Source organism: Fringilla coelebs (genome assembly GCF_963513975.1).
Source record: "Fringilla coelebs genome assembly, chromosome: 4".
Classification (NCBI taxonomy): domain Eukaryota; kingdom Metazoa; phylum Chordata; class Aves; order Passeriformes; family Fringillidae; genus Fringilla; species Fringilla coelebs.
The window spans coordinates 71721285-71735207 of NC_140032.1; the positions used below are offsets into that span (position 1 = coordinate 71721285).

The 13923-nt window shown below is 46.6% G+C and overlaps 1 protein-coding gene across 1 annotated transcript; it reads right to left on the bottom strand.

The window, feature by feature from the left end:
* Positions 1 to 1324: 1324 nt before the first annotated feature.
* NUP54 (nucleoporin 54) lies at positions 1325 to 13572 on the bottom strand. Its single transcript, XM_084205215.1, has 12 exons — positions 13420 to 13572; positions 9481 to 9564; positions 9232 to 9375; positions 8387 to 8616; positions 6105 to 6292; positions 5464 to 5660; positions 4635 to 4689; positions 3966 to 4059; positions 3378 to 3485; positions 2902 to 3021; positions 2451 to 2561; positions 1325 to 2120 (listed from the first exon to the last, which is right to left on the bottom strand). The coding sequence occupies exons 1-12, from the start codon at positions 13469 to 13471 to the stop codon at positions 1992 to 1994; spliced, it is 1512 nt and encodes a 503-aa protein (XP_084061341.1). The 5' UTR covers positions 13472 to 13572; the 3' UTR covers positions 1325 to 1991.
* Positions 13573 to 13923: the final 351 nt, after the last annotated feature.

Below are 13923 nucleotides of genomic sequence, written 5' to 3' on the forward strand. Positions count from 1 at the left end.
AGGTGATAGCTGTGACCCATCTGGGGAAGCTAACAGGTGAAACAGTTGAATTGCACTTCAGTTCAGACTGCTTTTAAAAGAAGCTGTGTTTTAAATAGTTTCCTGCTCAAAGGGAAGATGCAACTTGGCTTCTCTTATCCATGTGAGGAAATGTTATGACTGTATTGAAGTAATGTATTACTTGTAGGCAGTGTTTTAATGAGGCAGCACCTGTTTGATTGCAGCTTTCCTTTTAATAAACGATTTTTTCTAGACTGCTGTTGCTTGGCTGTTTATTTCTTCTCTGGTTAACTCTGTGAGCAGCAGTGCTGCTCCGGCAATGACACCTACTTCCCTGCTGGTGTTCCTCTGCTGTGGTAAGCTTGTTCTGCAAGTTTGGAGCTACTAAGTACACACAGTAGAGCAGATTCTTGGAAAAATACCTCAAATGTGCAACACTGTCTCTGGGAGGAGGACTTGTTTAAAAAAATCTACTGAGATAATTTCATTTTCAAAGCCCAGGACAGTAGATCAAACAGCCCCCTGCTAGGGAGCCTATGCTGCAGGTTAGTTATTTTCAAAGCATAGTGGGACTCCAGCTTGTGAAGTGGGGTGGAATGTGAAGAGTTTGTGAAACAAGAGAATGTGTTTCTCAAATCTAAGCAGCACAGTCTAGCAGGGGCCCCATGGCCAAAGACTTCCCTTAAGACAGCTACCCCAGCCCCTAAAAGAGAATTCTAGCTTCACTCAAATTTCTTACAGAGCTCAATGCCCAGTGCAGACAGTTTCTATGCTTCCAAAAGGAAACTAATCTTGTTCCCCCTTAGCTAGAGTTCCACATAGGCTTTTTCGACTGTAATGGAATCATGCTTCCACAAACACTTTAAAATGCACAATAGGGGTCCCAGCACTCTGCAGCTGTATTTCTATTCAAATTTAATGGCATTAATTTTGATGGCTAATGAACAGACTAATATTATCCCTTCCATGTTTGTTTCTGCTGTACAAACTCCTCCTGCAAAGAACACTGGTTTTTTGTTTCAGTCATTTTCAGTGACTTTGGTACTGAGGAGAAAAGCAGGTCTCTCTCCATGGCATGGGCTGAGTAGGTACCTGTTCTGCAGCACTTGCTGCCAGGTAGGATCTAGGGGCCACACCTTTCATTTTGGTTTGGGGACTGAGGCTGCCCAGCAGCTTGGTGACACTGGTTTTGATAGCCTACTACCTTGCAGTGCTTGGAGCAGAGTGAATGCACTTACCTGGAGCTGGGAGCAGCGTCGCTGCTTTGCTGATGTCGCTGAGAGCCAACACCACACACCAATTATTACAAAGTCAGACTGAATTTATTACTCTTGGGTGATTTAAAAAAAGGCAGAAGACAACGTCCAGACATACTGTTACTTAGAGGGGCAGCAAAGCTTTGTATAATTCATATATATAAAGGGATCAAAACATAACCTTCAGATCCTTGCAGTCCAAAGGAAGGACAGAAACTGGAAACATGAACTTTCTGCAGCTTGCCCCAGTAATCAACTGGTATTGCAGAGAACAACATAGTTACAGCAACAAACATCTCTGTAATGATTTAAATTAGCTGCTTACACAATGGTGCTACTTGATTGGTCTGAAAGAAACATGAAAGCAGGCTAAGCTTTCCACAAACTGAGTAATTAGTAACAATCCCCTCAGCACTGCATTTTTTAGGACAAGGCTGTTGTAAAAAAAGAAGAAAAAATGAAAAAATGTACAATAGTACATATAGTTTTGTAGTAAAATGGTATCTGAACAGATTCAGTTCTCCTTCTTTTGTTAAAGCATATACAGCTTTATAAAATATAAACCTTCCAAAGGTCAATTTTAAAAGCTTAGAAGAGGCTTTGCTAATTCTAAAAGTAACAGACAAAATACCATTTTGCTCCTACAAGATATGTATTTTATTTTACCTCAACAGTTTTAGCCTTGGAAGGTGAGCCATGAACTCCACTACCATGTTCTGTGTAAACCTCCACCAGTCAACTGAAGACTCCCCCTCGGATGGGAATGCTCTCGTTCAGCCCGTGTTCTATTAGCTTGATGTCCTCCAAATCATCCTTGATGATGCTGATTAGGTGACTCAGCCCTTCTTGCTGCTGCTTCAGGTGCTGCAGATAGTTCAGAAACCTGTGTGAGTATTGTTCAGCTTCACAGACTTAATGGGTAATACTTCCCAGTAGTGTCACGACTGGTGGCATTGGCACATTGATAATCCTGGCATCGTTTCCTTTGAGGAAGGAATAACAGCATTTTCGGTACTAACAGCCTGTCTCCACAGAATGGATTTGTACATCAGCTTGGTGCCCTAGCATTGAGACCAATTAAAAGGATGACTTGATCAAACAAGGCAACGTGACATTCTAGATCCAGTCAGTGTGTGTCTGGCTTAAACGATCAAGCTCAAAGAGCAGGCCGGGGTTCTACCCAGTAACACTTACTTGCTTGATTTCCCTTAAGAGATCTGCGTCTATGTAATAGCGCTCTTCAGCCCGCACCGCTCCGAAGTGGTTCTGCATCCTGATCTGGGACATGAGCTCATTCAGCCTGCCCTGGGAAGAGAAACACCCTTAAATCAAACACAACTCATTTACAGCTGCCACAGCTCCAGCATCTACCATTCCTTGAGTCTCCAGGGCTGGAAGCATTGCTGCTCATTTAATTTTTAGATGTTTTGGAAGGTATGCAAAGGGTAAGTGACTCCATGATTTCCAAGAACTCAAAACTACTGAAATACCTATTGGCTATTCAGCAAAGAGCATGATGCTACAACCTATCACACTGGCAGACTGAAAGCCTTCCACAACTAATACACACACATGGTTTGGAAAACTGACATGTTTTCAGTGAGGAAACCCCAGAGGTGTTAGCCAAATGCTGTCATCCACTCACCTTGAACTGCGTGGGTGCGTTAAGTTCACACTGAATTGTATCCAACTGTACACGAAGCTGCTCCTCATCTGCTTGAATGGCATAACCACTTTTCCTTTGGATCTCCTGCTTTATTAGCACCTACAAAAGAAGCCTTTGATGTTCATCAGAGTACACTTGGCCCATCCTTCTCCCTACCAGCCCATCTCTACATCTTTTTGCCCTTTCTCCAGCCTGTTTCTTACTGGATTTGTTGTGTCATTTAGTCTGCTGCTCTAAGACCTCATGGCAGTCCTGTGGTTTTGGGTAAAAGGTTCCCATGGCACACCTGAGCTTACCCTGACAGCTCTGCCTGGTACTTAAATGAATAGCTGTTAGCTGAGGTCAGAATAATTTTTGGTACTGGCCTGCACAAGATGGAACAGGTTCTCCTTCCCTCTGAGACTGCTTGTGGCACTAGAGTGTGTCAGAGGACTTATTTAGATTATCCCGGTTACCTGCAAGGTTCTGTGCGAAAGCGCCATCAGTTTCCTTTTGTATTGCGCAATTTTTGCCATGGTTGTTGTTTGGTTTTTCTGCAGCTCACTGATATCTTCTGATATTATCTGTAAAGGAGATGGGAGTCATTTGGAAGCCAGAGAAGTTTTTGAGAACAGAACAAGGTAGGCCTGATTTAAAACTGGGAGCTTCATGACACTACACCACCCAGAAACTTGGTGTCCTTGACCAAGACAATTTTAGAAAGCTTTGTTCTACCTCTACTGTTCTGCTTTGTGCTTATTTTCATACTCAACTGGGATTTTCAGAAGGCATTGGAAAATTGGTTGCCCAAAGTTAAAAGTTTGTGCCAATGGACTTAATGGAGCTGGTATGGATTAGCCTGTAACAAAACAGTAAGCTTGAACCTGAAACAAATGAAAGTCCAACCACTCTGCTCAGTTTTTGGGCAAAGATCTATTTAAGGGATATATTAAGAACATGGTTCATGTTTCCATTTTGACCACACAGGGTCACCAAGCAGGGATGCAGATTTAATAGCGCATCCTTTGTCAACAGCAAGTCACGATAAAGATGAGCAACCTTACATCTAATCGAGTTTGATGCTGTTTGGTCATCTGATCCTGGACCTTCAGTCTTCTCAGCAGTTCCTTGAAACCCACCATTGGCACAGGAATAAGCCTAGGAGAACACCAATATTTCTTACAACGTGGTTTTATACTGGACACATCAAACATGGTAAGGCTTAATAATTATGAAACATAATCTAATATAAAGTCACAGATTATGATGATATTTTATAAATTAATACATAACCACATCTTCCTTTGCTTAGTTTTAAAATCCTAACTATTCCCCACACCCTATTCCTTTTTCATAGAGAAACCAGCCCAATTTATCTGTAACCACTGGAGGGTACAAAGGCGCAGCACCTTCAGCAAGAAAGAGAAAAAACATAAGGGTTGCAAAAAATAAGTCACAATAACTAATCCATGTAATGAAGGACACCACTCCTCCAAGGAACCCAAGTAAGACTCTTTATCCTGACAGCTCCTAAGCGCCTAAACGGGTAAAGGGATTAAGACAGGCACTTCCAGTAATCTTCACTGCTTTCAAGGGGATCAGTACTTGGCCAAGTTGTACTCGAGTAACTTTCTCACAAATTACCTGAAGGGTACTATGCAATTGTTACCTATTTCTCCCCTGTCCAAGCCTTGTTGGAATATTTCTATACTTGGACAGACTATTTGACTTACTTATCAGGATCGGGATTATCAACTTTGGCTTGTTCCCATATAATAGGATCAACACCTGAAAATAAAAAAGGAAAGGGATTTTTAGTATGGCCATCTGAGAGATGTTACAGCTGCTAACCAGAAAAAATGCTGTGCAATACACAAACCCTATGAACTATGCTAACCCAAATGCCTGTTGCACAAATTAAGGTTAATTAAAGTTGGGTAGTTCTTTAAAAGACCTGATCCTGAGCAGGGACAGTACATTCAGACCCAAAGGCTGTCAAGCACTGGTCTGAAAGCAGGGGAAAGGAATAACCCATAGGTGCTGCCATTGGATCATCCATACTTTAAAGGCAGAAATTCCTACTGCTCCCACTATATGCCACACTTGGGTCACCTGTCCTTTTGAAGTTGCTTATTGGTGAAACAAATATTTTAAAAATCAGTAACTAAGTAATCAAAGTACCAAATCAGTTGGCAAAATAATCCCAGCAGGAGTTAGCTTTGACTTTTCTGCAAGACTAGGCCCAGTATCTTTTCCAATCCAGATTTCATATCCTTTCATATCCTAAACGTGGACATATATAAAAGCTATAGACAGAAAGGAAAGGCATCTAATCAAATGACATGAAAAGCCCTTAACTACTCTAAAACAAAGCTGTATGTGCAAAGCTGCCTGTAGCCCCGTAGTCAAGCTAAGAGAGCCACCTGAAAACTGCAAGTGAGTACAGGAAATGATTAGTCTGATGTTTAACTTTTCATTTTTTCTTAATCTTTTCACAGGTGTTTTCCAGCAGGCCGACACCAGCTTTTCTCCCGGAGAGCCAGAAAGGCCCAGCCCACGCACCGGCAGGAGGGTTCTGCAGGAGCTGCTTGACTTGTGCTGGGGACAGCTCTGTCCTGGCCATGGACAGGCTGACCCCCAGCTGCTGCAGGGATGATTTGATGTTGGCTTGCTCGAAGTGGGCGTAGAGGGTCGTTGCAGGAACTCTCCTCGAGGTGCCGTTGGGGGAGCGCTCCACAATGTAAATGATCACTTCTGTCCTGAGCGAGGCAAAATGCAGAACGTCAGGAAAAGGTCAGCAGCACGAAGGAGCTAACGCAATACACAACCACTCAAAATCCAAGCTATCACTTCTCCCAGCTGACTTTTAACTTCTTTAGGCAAGTGAGATGTAAAGTAGCTGCAGGGTTTAACGCAATAAGGGAGAGAGAGAAAAGCTGTAAATACCATGACATTCTCTGCTCTCTCCAGTTTTACCAACTATATTCTATGGTGATACTAGTACTACATTAAGAATACCCTAAAATCTCTGGAAAGATACTGGACTTAATGCCGTAAGAAAAACTACATGAAGGAATAAGAGATACAAATCAAACTCAGGATGAAGAGATCTAAAATCAAGGAGAAGGGGAGACGGTAGACTTAGGCACCAACCCTTTCTAACATGCAATATAAATGGGCAACCCCGTGGGAATTTCACGTACTGGTCATCAGGCATTGTTTTAACACCTTCGACATTGACAGTGAGGGTCTGGTTTCCTCCCAAAATTTTGTGTAGTGATTCTACGAGCTGCTGCTGCTGGCTTCGAATATCTGCTTCTTTTCTGTTAAACACCAAGACCACGAGGCCATCTTCATCTTTGTTGTTGGGCATTAAGCTGTAACCCACAGCCTGCCAAGGAACAAATGAAAAATGAAGGTATATTACTTAGCAAATGCACATCCTTGTGGCATGAAGGGGAGGGGCTAAATCCCTACATTTTTAGAGCACTGGTTCAAAATTTAAGTTAAAATTTATTCAGAGCTAAAAAAACATGAAATCAATCCCCTTTTAAATCAATCTCTCTTACAGCCATCAGTACAGCAGCTTTTGAAACAGTTTGGATTTTTACAAAAAGATGCTAAGTATCCTTTTTCCATCGGGGGAGTTGCCAACACAGGAGAGCTGACAGCGATCAGGAACATTTTACAAACCCTTCTTCCAAATTGCAAATGGAACCAGAGGATCAGACTTTATTACAAGTAAAAGCAGAGTGGCAGCTTTCACCTCCTCTTGTTTATCAGCTCTCACCCCAAGATGGCACTGGTGACAGGGTGGAGAGCAAGGGCTTTGTGAGGCCCTGACACTCCCTGTGGGTGGGTGACCTGCACCTTTCCCCTTGCGCAAGTTCAGCTGAAGAGAGAAATGAGTTGGGGATGTGCCCAGGAGCCCAGTTTCGTCAGCAGAGGCTAAACCCCTGCCATGGTGAGCCTTGCAGAACCAGCCATCCTGCCATGGAGCACAACAGCGACAGCTAAGGAAGAATTTGTTTTTAAGCACATGACACCTCTGGTATTTCTGTTTTAAATAAATAACTCTTCCACAATCTCTTTATGCAACACAGCATTTTCAGTCTAGAACAGATGTATTTTACTGCACTGTGGTCCTTCAAACAACAGCCTGTAACGCATGCCTGAGCAGCATGCATTTCTTGGTCTGGAGCTGCATGCTTCTCATGTGTCCTACAGCTGGAATTGTGTACAAGGTGGACCCTTCATGTAATGCTTCTTTCTTATCTGATGCTGGGTGTTTCCAGAGGCAATAAGCAAAATAGCTTATGATGCTCTGTTCCTATCCCTGTGCCACCTTCTCCCCTATTTTTTGCAGGCACCTTCCACTGGTGGCACAGATGGAACTTGTGAGTATTTCACTTATGGCATGTGAATTCATGGCATTAGAAATGCTCCAGTCACAGGGACAAGAGTAAACATAGTATCTGGTATTGTCTAACCTGAAGACTCTTCTTTTTAGTAAATGAAACTCTAAAATAACTGATTTTGCATCACACAACTTACAATGGCCAATTTTTCAAAGCTCAGAAACTGTGAAAGCAATTTCAGACAACAACTTACAAGAAAATAAGCTTTCAGGTGCATTGCTAATAAAATGTTGAAGGTAACACTGAAAAAGGTGATGCAACAAAACCAAACATTTGCTATGCAGGCACAGTTGCTGCAAGAATGCTACAGAAGTCTCATAATGTAACTAATCAACACTAGACTTAAGTCAGTATTAACCTACATTCAGGACACAAAGTTTGCACTCCAAAGGATCAGCTCAGGGAAGGAAGGTATCACTATGCCTGCCCCAAATCCCCTTACAAGCCTGAGGCTTAGCAAGACAGTCAGCAGGTGCAGGATTTGCAGAAGATGGAGAGCCACAAATTTGTCAACATGAGAAGCAAGATCTGGAACTGCTGACGATTTCATACAAGGAATGGAGTCAGCATGAGCACTGGCAAGGAAAAAGACTGGTGGATTTTAAACCTGGCATGGGCCAGGTTCATAGAGGGTTATTTTAACCTAGACAAAGCAAGGAAGGAAGACCCTCAAGTTCGTATTCCAAATGTTCACAGTTTCTTTCAGACAAGAAGGTTATTTTTAATTGTTTCTGTCTTATTGTAACATACACAGACAGACATTAGAATTAATTTCCATAGATCTGTTTGAAGTACACACACACACTAACCTGAATGCTAGCACATGAAATTGTTACTTTCATGCTCCACATCTGGGCTCATTATCTAGTCCCTCCACACCACCCAGATTTCCAGCATCTTCGAACCTTTTAATGAGTATGCATCAGAACTGTGCAGATTACCTGGAAAAATACTGTTTCAGAATACTCTTACCAGTGACAAACTCTGGTTTAAAACCCATGGACTGGGCTGGGACTCGGCAGAGTAAGGGATCGGCGCCCCCTGTAGGCAGCTGAACCATGCCATACCTTAAACCTGCAGAAGGGGTTTTCCTGCGTGAACTCCACCGGAGCGATGTTGTTATTGAAGTACCCTTTGCCCGTGCCCCAGAAGGCCTGGAGCTGGTTCCATTTGGCCAGAATGGCATCCCTCTCATCTCCCAGCAGTGTCGGGGCCGAGAGGGCGCTGGCTGTGTTGATGAGCTGGTTGGACTGAGCGGGTGTCTGGGCAGGCTGGTTGAACAACCCAGTGCCTAACGCTGGGTGGGATGAAGAGAAATAAATGAACCCCTTGACCAACCATGACCATGCTTATCACTAGCATCACTTCTTATCAGATTCTGAGAAGCAAAATAAAACCACCAAACAAATAAATGAATCAAAATCAGATCATGTTTGTTAAGGGTCTTTTTACAGCCCTGTTCATCATCTACAACAAAAGATCCTGAATGCTACATTAGAAGAATTTTTTTTTTTTAAACCAGGCACCTGTATTAATCCATGTCACCACCTGGCATCCTCAGTATCTAAATCTGAGAGGCAGGCTGGCTGTTACAAATTCAGTGGACTTAGAGCCTGAAGCTGCTTATTATCCAGCTCCCATTTAAATTATCCTCAATGCCTTTTTCCTCCCCCTTCTTGTAATGCTGTGACTGCAACATCAGTTCTCTAACTACATTCTGCCAGCATTAAACCAAAGGAGCAAATATTGTTGGAAGCTCAAGGGTGAAGCTCAGGAACTTGCCTGAGCTCTAGTTTAAGAGCTAAACAGCCTCCTGTTACAATACACTTCTGTCCCACTGCCCCAGCAATTGAAGACGCCAGTGTTGCGCTTTCAGTGCTAAGGGACGGGTAAATCCAAAGGCCATACTCACTGGTCTGTTGCTGCTGCTGCTGCTGGGTTCCAAAGCCTCCAAAGCCTAGCCCAGTTCCCAACCCGCTACCCAGGCCAGTTCCAGTTCCTGTGCCAAAACTGGTACCAAATCCAAAGCCTTTGTTCTGGGTACCACCAAAGAGTCCTGGGGAAACAAGTACATGATTACTGAGGAGAAGAGCACAGCAGCCCTGTAACGCAAAGCACTTCTGGATTTGCTCTGAAGGCAGTCAGTCCCTCAATCCCTTACCGCCGGTGCCGGTATTGGTGGGAGCAGAGAAGCTGAACGCCGGTGCCGCGCTGGTGGTGGTGGTCCCAAAGCCTCCGAAGGCACCTGCCGAACACAGAGCGCGGTCAGGCAGCGGCACACGGCCCCGGAGCTGGGCACAACGCCACGACCGACCGCACGCCTCGGGGGTTATGGGAACAGGTGCTGACAGACACAGGATGGCACATGGCACAAGCATGTAGTTCACACTGAGCATGGGCACCGAGCTCATCGCCCAAGGAAATGGGGGAGAAAACACGGACCACAAAGGCACAACTTGTATGGTGCGTCAAGAAAGCGAACAAAAAGGCAGCAGTCGACTGACATCTTGGTCCTTTACCAGAGGGATGTGCTTTCCCTAGTGACAGACACAACTAAGAGCACTATTTCTTACATTCATTCTCAGGAATACTTCTGGTCAATGTCACTACTAAGTGTTTAATAAACAACTTGATGTTTCGTGAACTTTACAAACAGTCCTAACCTCAGGAAACAAACCAAAGCCTGAGGCCAGATACACACAGTCTCTGTGCTCACAGGCAAAATTTACAGGTAAAATTCTACAGGGTCATGTTTTTTCAAAGCCTTGTTTCCCAATGATCATTCCCATTACACCTAATTTGGAGGATCAACCACTAGTATAGGAAGATGGATGCAAAAGCAATCGGCCTTCCACAGATTTTCAGGAAAAGCAGCCACTGGCCAGCAGGAGAGGACCTAAGTGAGCGCCTGAGCTCCAGTGGTGCCAATGGCACTGGGTCAAGGTGCAGCCTGTGGAGTGCTGACCTGCCTGGGAAACCAAGGTCTCTGTGTTTCATGCTGCTTTTACACATGCTCAAACGACAAAAGACAGTCTGCTACAAAGGATTTGTCACAAAGATGCTGCCTCTCCTCACTCATATGTCAATAGCAGAAAAAAAAGGTTCTTTAGATCTATTACACTCACAGTCCTCCTGTCCACAAACCAAATTAAAAGCATAAATCAAAGGTGATATGCAAATGTATTTTATTTCCATTCAGCAAACACCTTGATGTGAGTGGGCACAAGAAATTGTTCCCTCTGACACCCATCTTTCAGTCCTGCCAACGAGCAGGACACCCTGGCAGAAGCACCACCAGATGACACCATTTTTAGGTACCTTTGTAGCCGCTGCAAATTTAGTCATCCTTTCTTGAAAAGGACCCGAGAGTACAAATTAAATACCAAAGTATCAAATCAAATATCAAATAGACTCTCCACAGTCTCTTCTGGTGCAAATCAATGAAGCCAGTGAAGAGTGTTCCCAGCAAATAAACCCAATGAGACCACTGGAGTGCACAGAACAGATGAGAGGTGCTGACACAGAGAGCGATGACACTGTGGGATGGACAGAATTCCTATACGAGCAGCAGCAACGGGACCCCCCAGGCTAATTCCACACCTACGCAAGCATTACAAATCCATCTGGTCCGGTGTTTTCACAGGGAATGGGAAATATCTGAGGTGAAATGACATCAGCTGATGGCTCAGATCTGATGGATCTCCATACAAAGGGTTTCCTTGGCCGCCCCCCAGTGCCCCCATCCCGTCCAGGCCTCCCTGGAGCACGAGCCCCCCCGGTGAACTGGGGCAGGGCAGTTTTGGGATGCATGGCAGCTTTGGGGAACAGGTCACAGCTGGCTCGGACTTTGTGCCGGTCGTATACAATTCGTTTCTGCACAGAAACTACTGAGGTGTGGTGCGTTCATGACAGCCAACGCAAGGCCGATGAGGAGACACGGGGGAGATGGAAACATGACTGCAGTAGTCCAAGAATCTCATGTCAGGAAACAGGGGAAAGGGACCAGCTCTGGGATTGCTCAGGATCACCTGGATTCATTCCCGTTCCAGAGACTTTTGCCTACAGGGTTATTTTTCCTCAAAAGCTATTCCTTGAGAATTTTACAGGCAAAACCCCTCCCATTCCATTTCCAGAGCTTTTATGGCCAGTCTTCACTGGATATGAGGATTAGCGGACACAGATCCCCAGTGAGGGATGTAATTCTTGGACCCCTGCTGGTAACATTTACCACAGAACACGTATTTACGCATTATCTACCTGCGCTTGCCAGACTGTTACCAAAATTGAAAGGTGGAGTTGAGGTAGTGGAAACACCGAAATTCCCAATATTAAAATTCACCGCGGGATTAGCAGTTAATCCGAAACCCCCAAAATTAAACCCACTGGCAGTGGAGTTTGCAGTTTCAAGCCCACCAAATCCTGACGAGCGGGAAGCAGAAAAAGAGCAAGGCAACATTAGTTCTGAGTGAAAGGCAGGTCCCAGGAGAGAAAAGCTGAAGCATTTTTCCATCCCCATGGGCCAGACAGGCATAGACACAAGGTATTAACTGGCATGAAACATTATTTATTGCACACAAGGAGGACACTTAAAAGCTCCAGACACTGCTGCTGTAATGACATTATTTTTCAATTATACTGTGCATAAAGCAGCATCATTTCCCCACATTATTTCAAAGCCTTATCTCTGTGATTCAATATTCACATTAACAGTCATTTTCAACAGCCTAAGACCGCTCAATACAGCTTCATCTGTGTTAAGTGTAACAGATAATATCAAAATTAATTAATAAACTATCAGGAAGGCAAGAGTAAATCACCTTCAAATACAAATACGCACACTCAGATACATGACAGAATAACCACGAAACACAGTTCAGGCAGCTGAGGCACCACACAAGCCTCAGCTACTCCAGGGCAGATTTATCCAAGTTCTATTGCCAAAATCTGCCCACCTCAGCCTTGCTGGATTTACTGATGCACCCAGCACCCCAGGGATGCAGCTGAAACAGGCTCATGCTGGACAGACAACGGGAAGTCCTGAGGTACAATCCCAGATTTCCCTCTGACATCGGTCTGTGAGTGTCAAAAACCTTGCCACGGTGTACAGGCAGCACAAGGTGATGTTTTACCTCAGATGGGGCCAGAAAGAGTGTGTGTAAAAGAGAAAGTAAAATTCAGGCTAACTAGAGCAAAGATGAGTCCTGTCCAAAGGACTTGTTTGGAGTCAACAAATAATTATTTTACTAAGTGAGGGCAAGGAAAGCTCTGTCTTACACTTCACCATGACTAACAGTGACAAAAGCAGAGCGGAAAAAGTCCAACTTTACAAATTAACCCCTGTCTTTTACCTTGCTCAAAAATGAACTTCCAAGGGCATCTCGTCCAAACGACGAATTTACTGCAAGCAAAATGCTGATCCGAGGGACCTGTACCACCTCATCACAAGCGCCTCAAGAGCCACTCCCGGGCCCGCCGGGATCCGGGCGGCGCGCGGGACGGCGCCTCTGAGGCGGCCGCGACTCCCATTGGCTGGGGGGCACGCGCTGCCGGCCACCGCCGCTCCCATTGGCCGCAGGGCACGCGCGGGCCTCCGCCGCCGTCGTTCTCATTGGCGGGGGGGCACGCGCGGGTCCCTGAGGGGGCCGCGATTCCCATTGGTGGGGGGGCACGCGCGGGTCCCTGAGGGGGCCGCGATTCCCATTGGTGGGGGGGCACGCGCTGCCGGCCGCCGCGGTTCTCATTGGCGGGGGGGCACGCGCGGGTCCCTGAGGGGGCCGCGATCCCCATTGGCTAAGGGGCACGCGCGGGTCCCTGAGGCGGCCGCCGTTCTCATTGGCGGGGGGGCACGCGCTGCCGGCCTCCCCGGTTCTCATTGGCGGGGGGTGGTGGCACGAGGGGAACACGCGCGGGCCGCCGCCGCGGTTTTCCATTGGCCGGGGGGCACGCGCGGCCCTCTGAGGCGACCGCTGTTTCCATTGGCGGGGGGGCACGCGCTGCCGGCCGCCGCGGCTCTTATTGGCCAAGGGAGGGGGGGCACGCGCTGCCCGCTGCTCGGCTCCCCCCGCCCCGCCCCTCCGCGCCCCGCTCCCTCCGCGCTCACCGGTCGGGTTGGCGGCCCCGGCTCCCGCCGTGGCACTGAAGTTGAAGGCCATGGGGCCGATCGTGGGACGGCGAGCGGAGGCCCCCGCGGGAGGCGCGTACGAGCCCCCGCGGCGGGTCCAGCCACAAACAAAACCTGCCGCACGCGCCGCTTTTCCGCTGCCGCCGCCAAAGCGCTTCCGGGTGGCGCGGGCGACGCGCGGTGACGCAATCGGCGCGCGCCAGCGGGCTGTACCACTGCGGGCAGCGGGACGGGGGCGCCGGGAGAGGCTTCACGTCCCAAGGGAAATAAAGGAGAATAAAGCCGAGGATCCGTAAGGATCGCGGGTATTGCCGGGATTCCCCAACACTGGGACCGCAGTGGCCCTGGTTCCCTTGGGTGTCCCCGCTGTAGGAGCTGGCGGGCAGGCGGGAAGGGCCATGACACAGCTCCTTGCCAATGAGAGCTCCCACAGGCACCCAGAGCCATGAGGAACAGCTTCCTTCCATGAGGGAACAGCTGCCC

Coding starts and splice junctions, on each gene's coding strand:
- NUP54 (XM_084205215.1), bottom strand. CDS start 13,471: ATGGCCTTCAACTTCAGTGCCACGGCGGGAGCCGGGGCCGCCAACCCG. Junction 9,565..13,419: donor CGGGGCCGCCAACCCGACCG/GTGAGCGCGGAG, acceptor TGTGTTCGGCAG/GTGCCTTCGGAGGCTTTGGG. Junction 4,060..4,634: donor GATAATCCCGATCCTGATAA/GTAAGTCAAATA, acceptor GTGTTCTCCTAG/GCTTATTCCTGTGCCAATGG.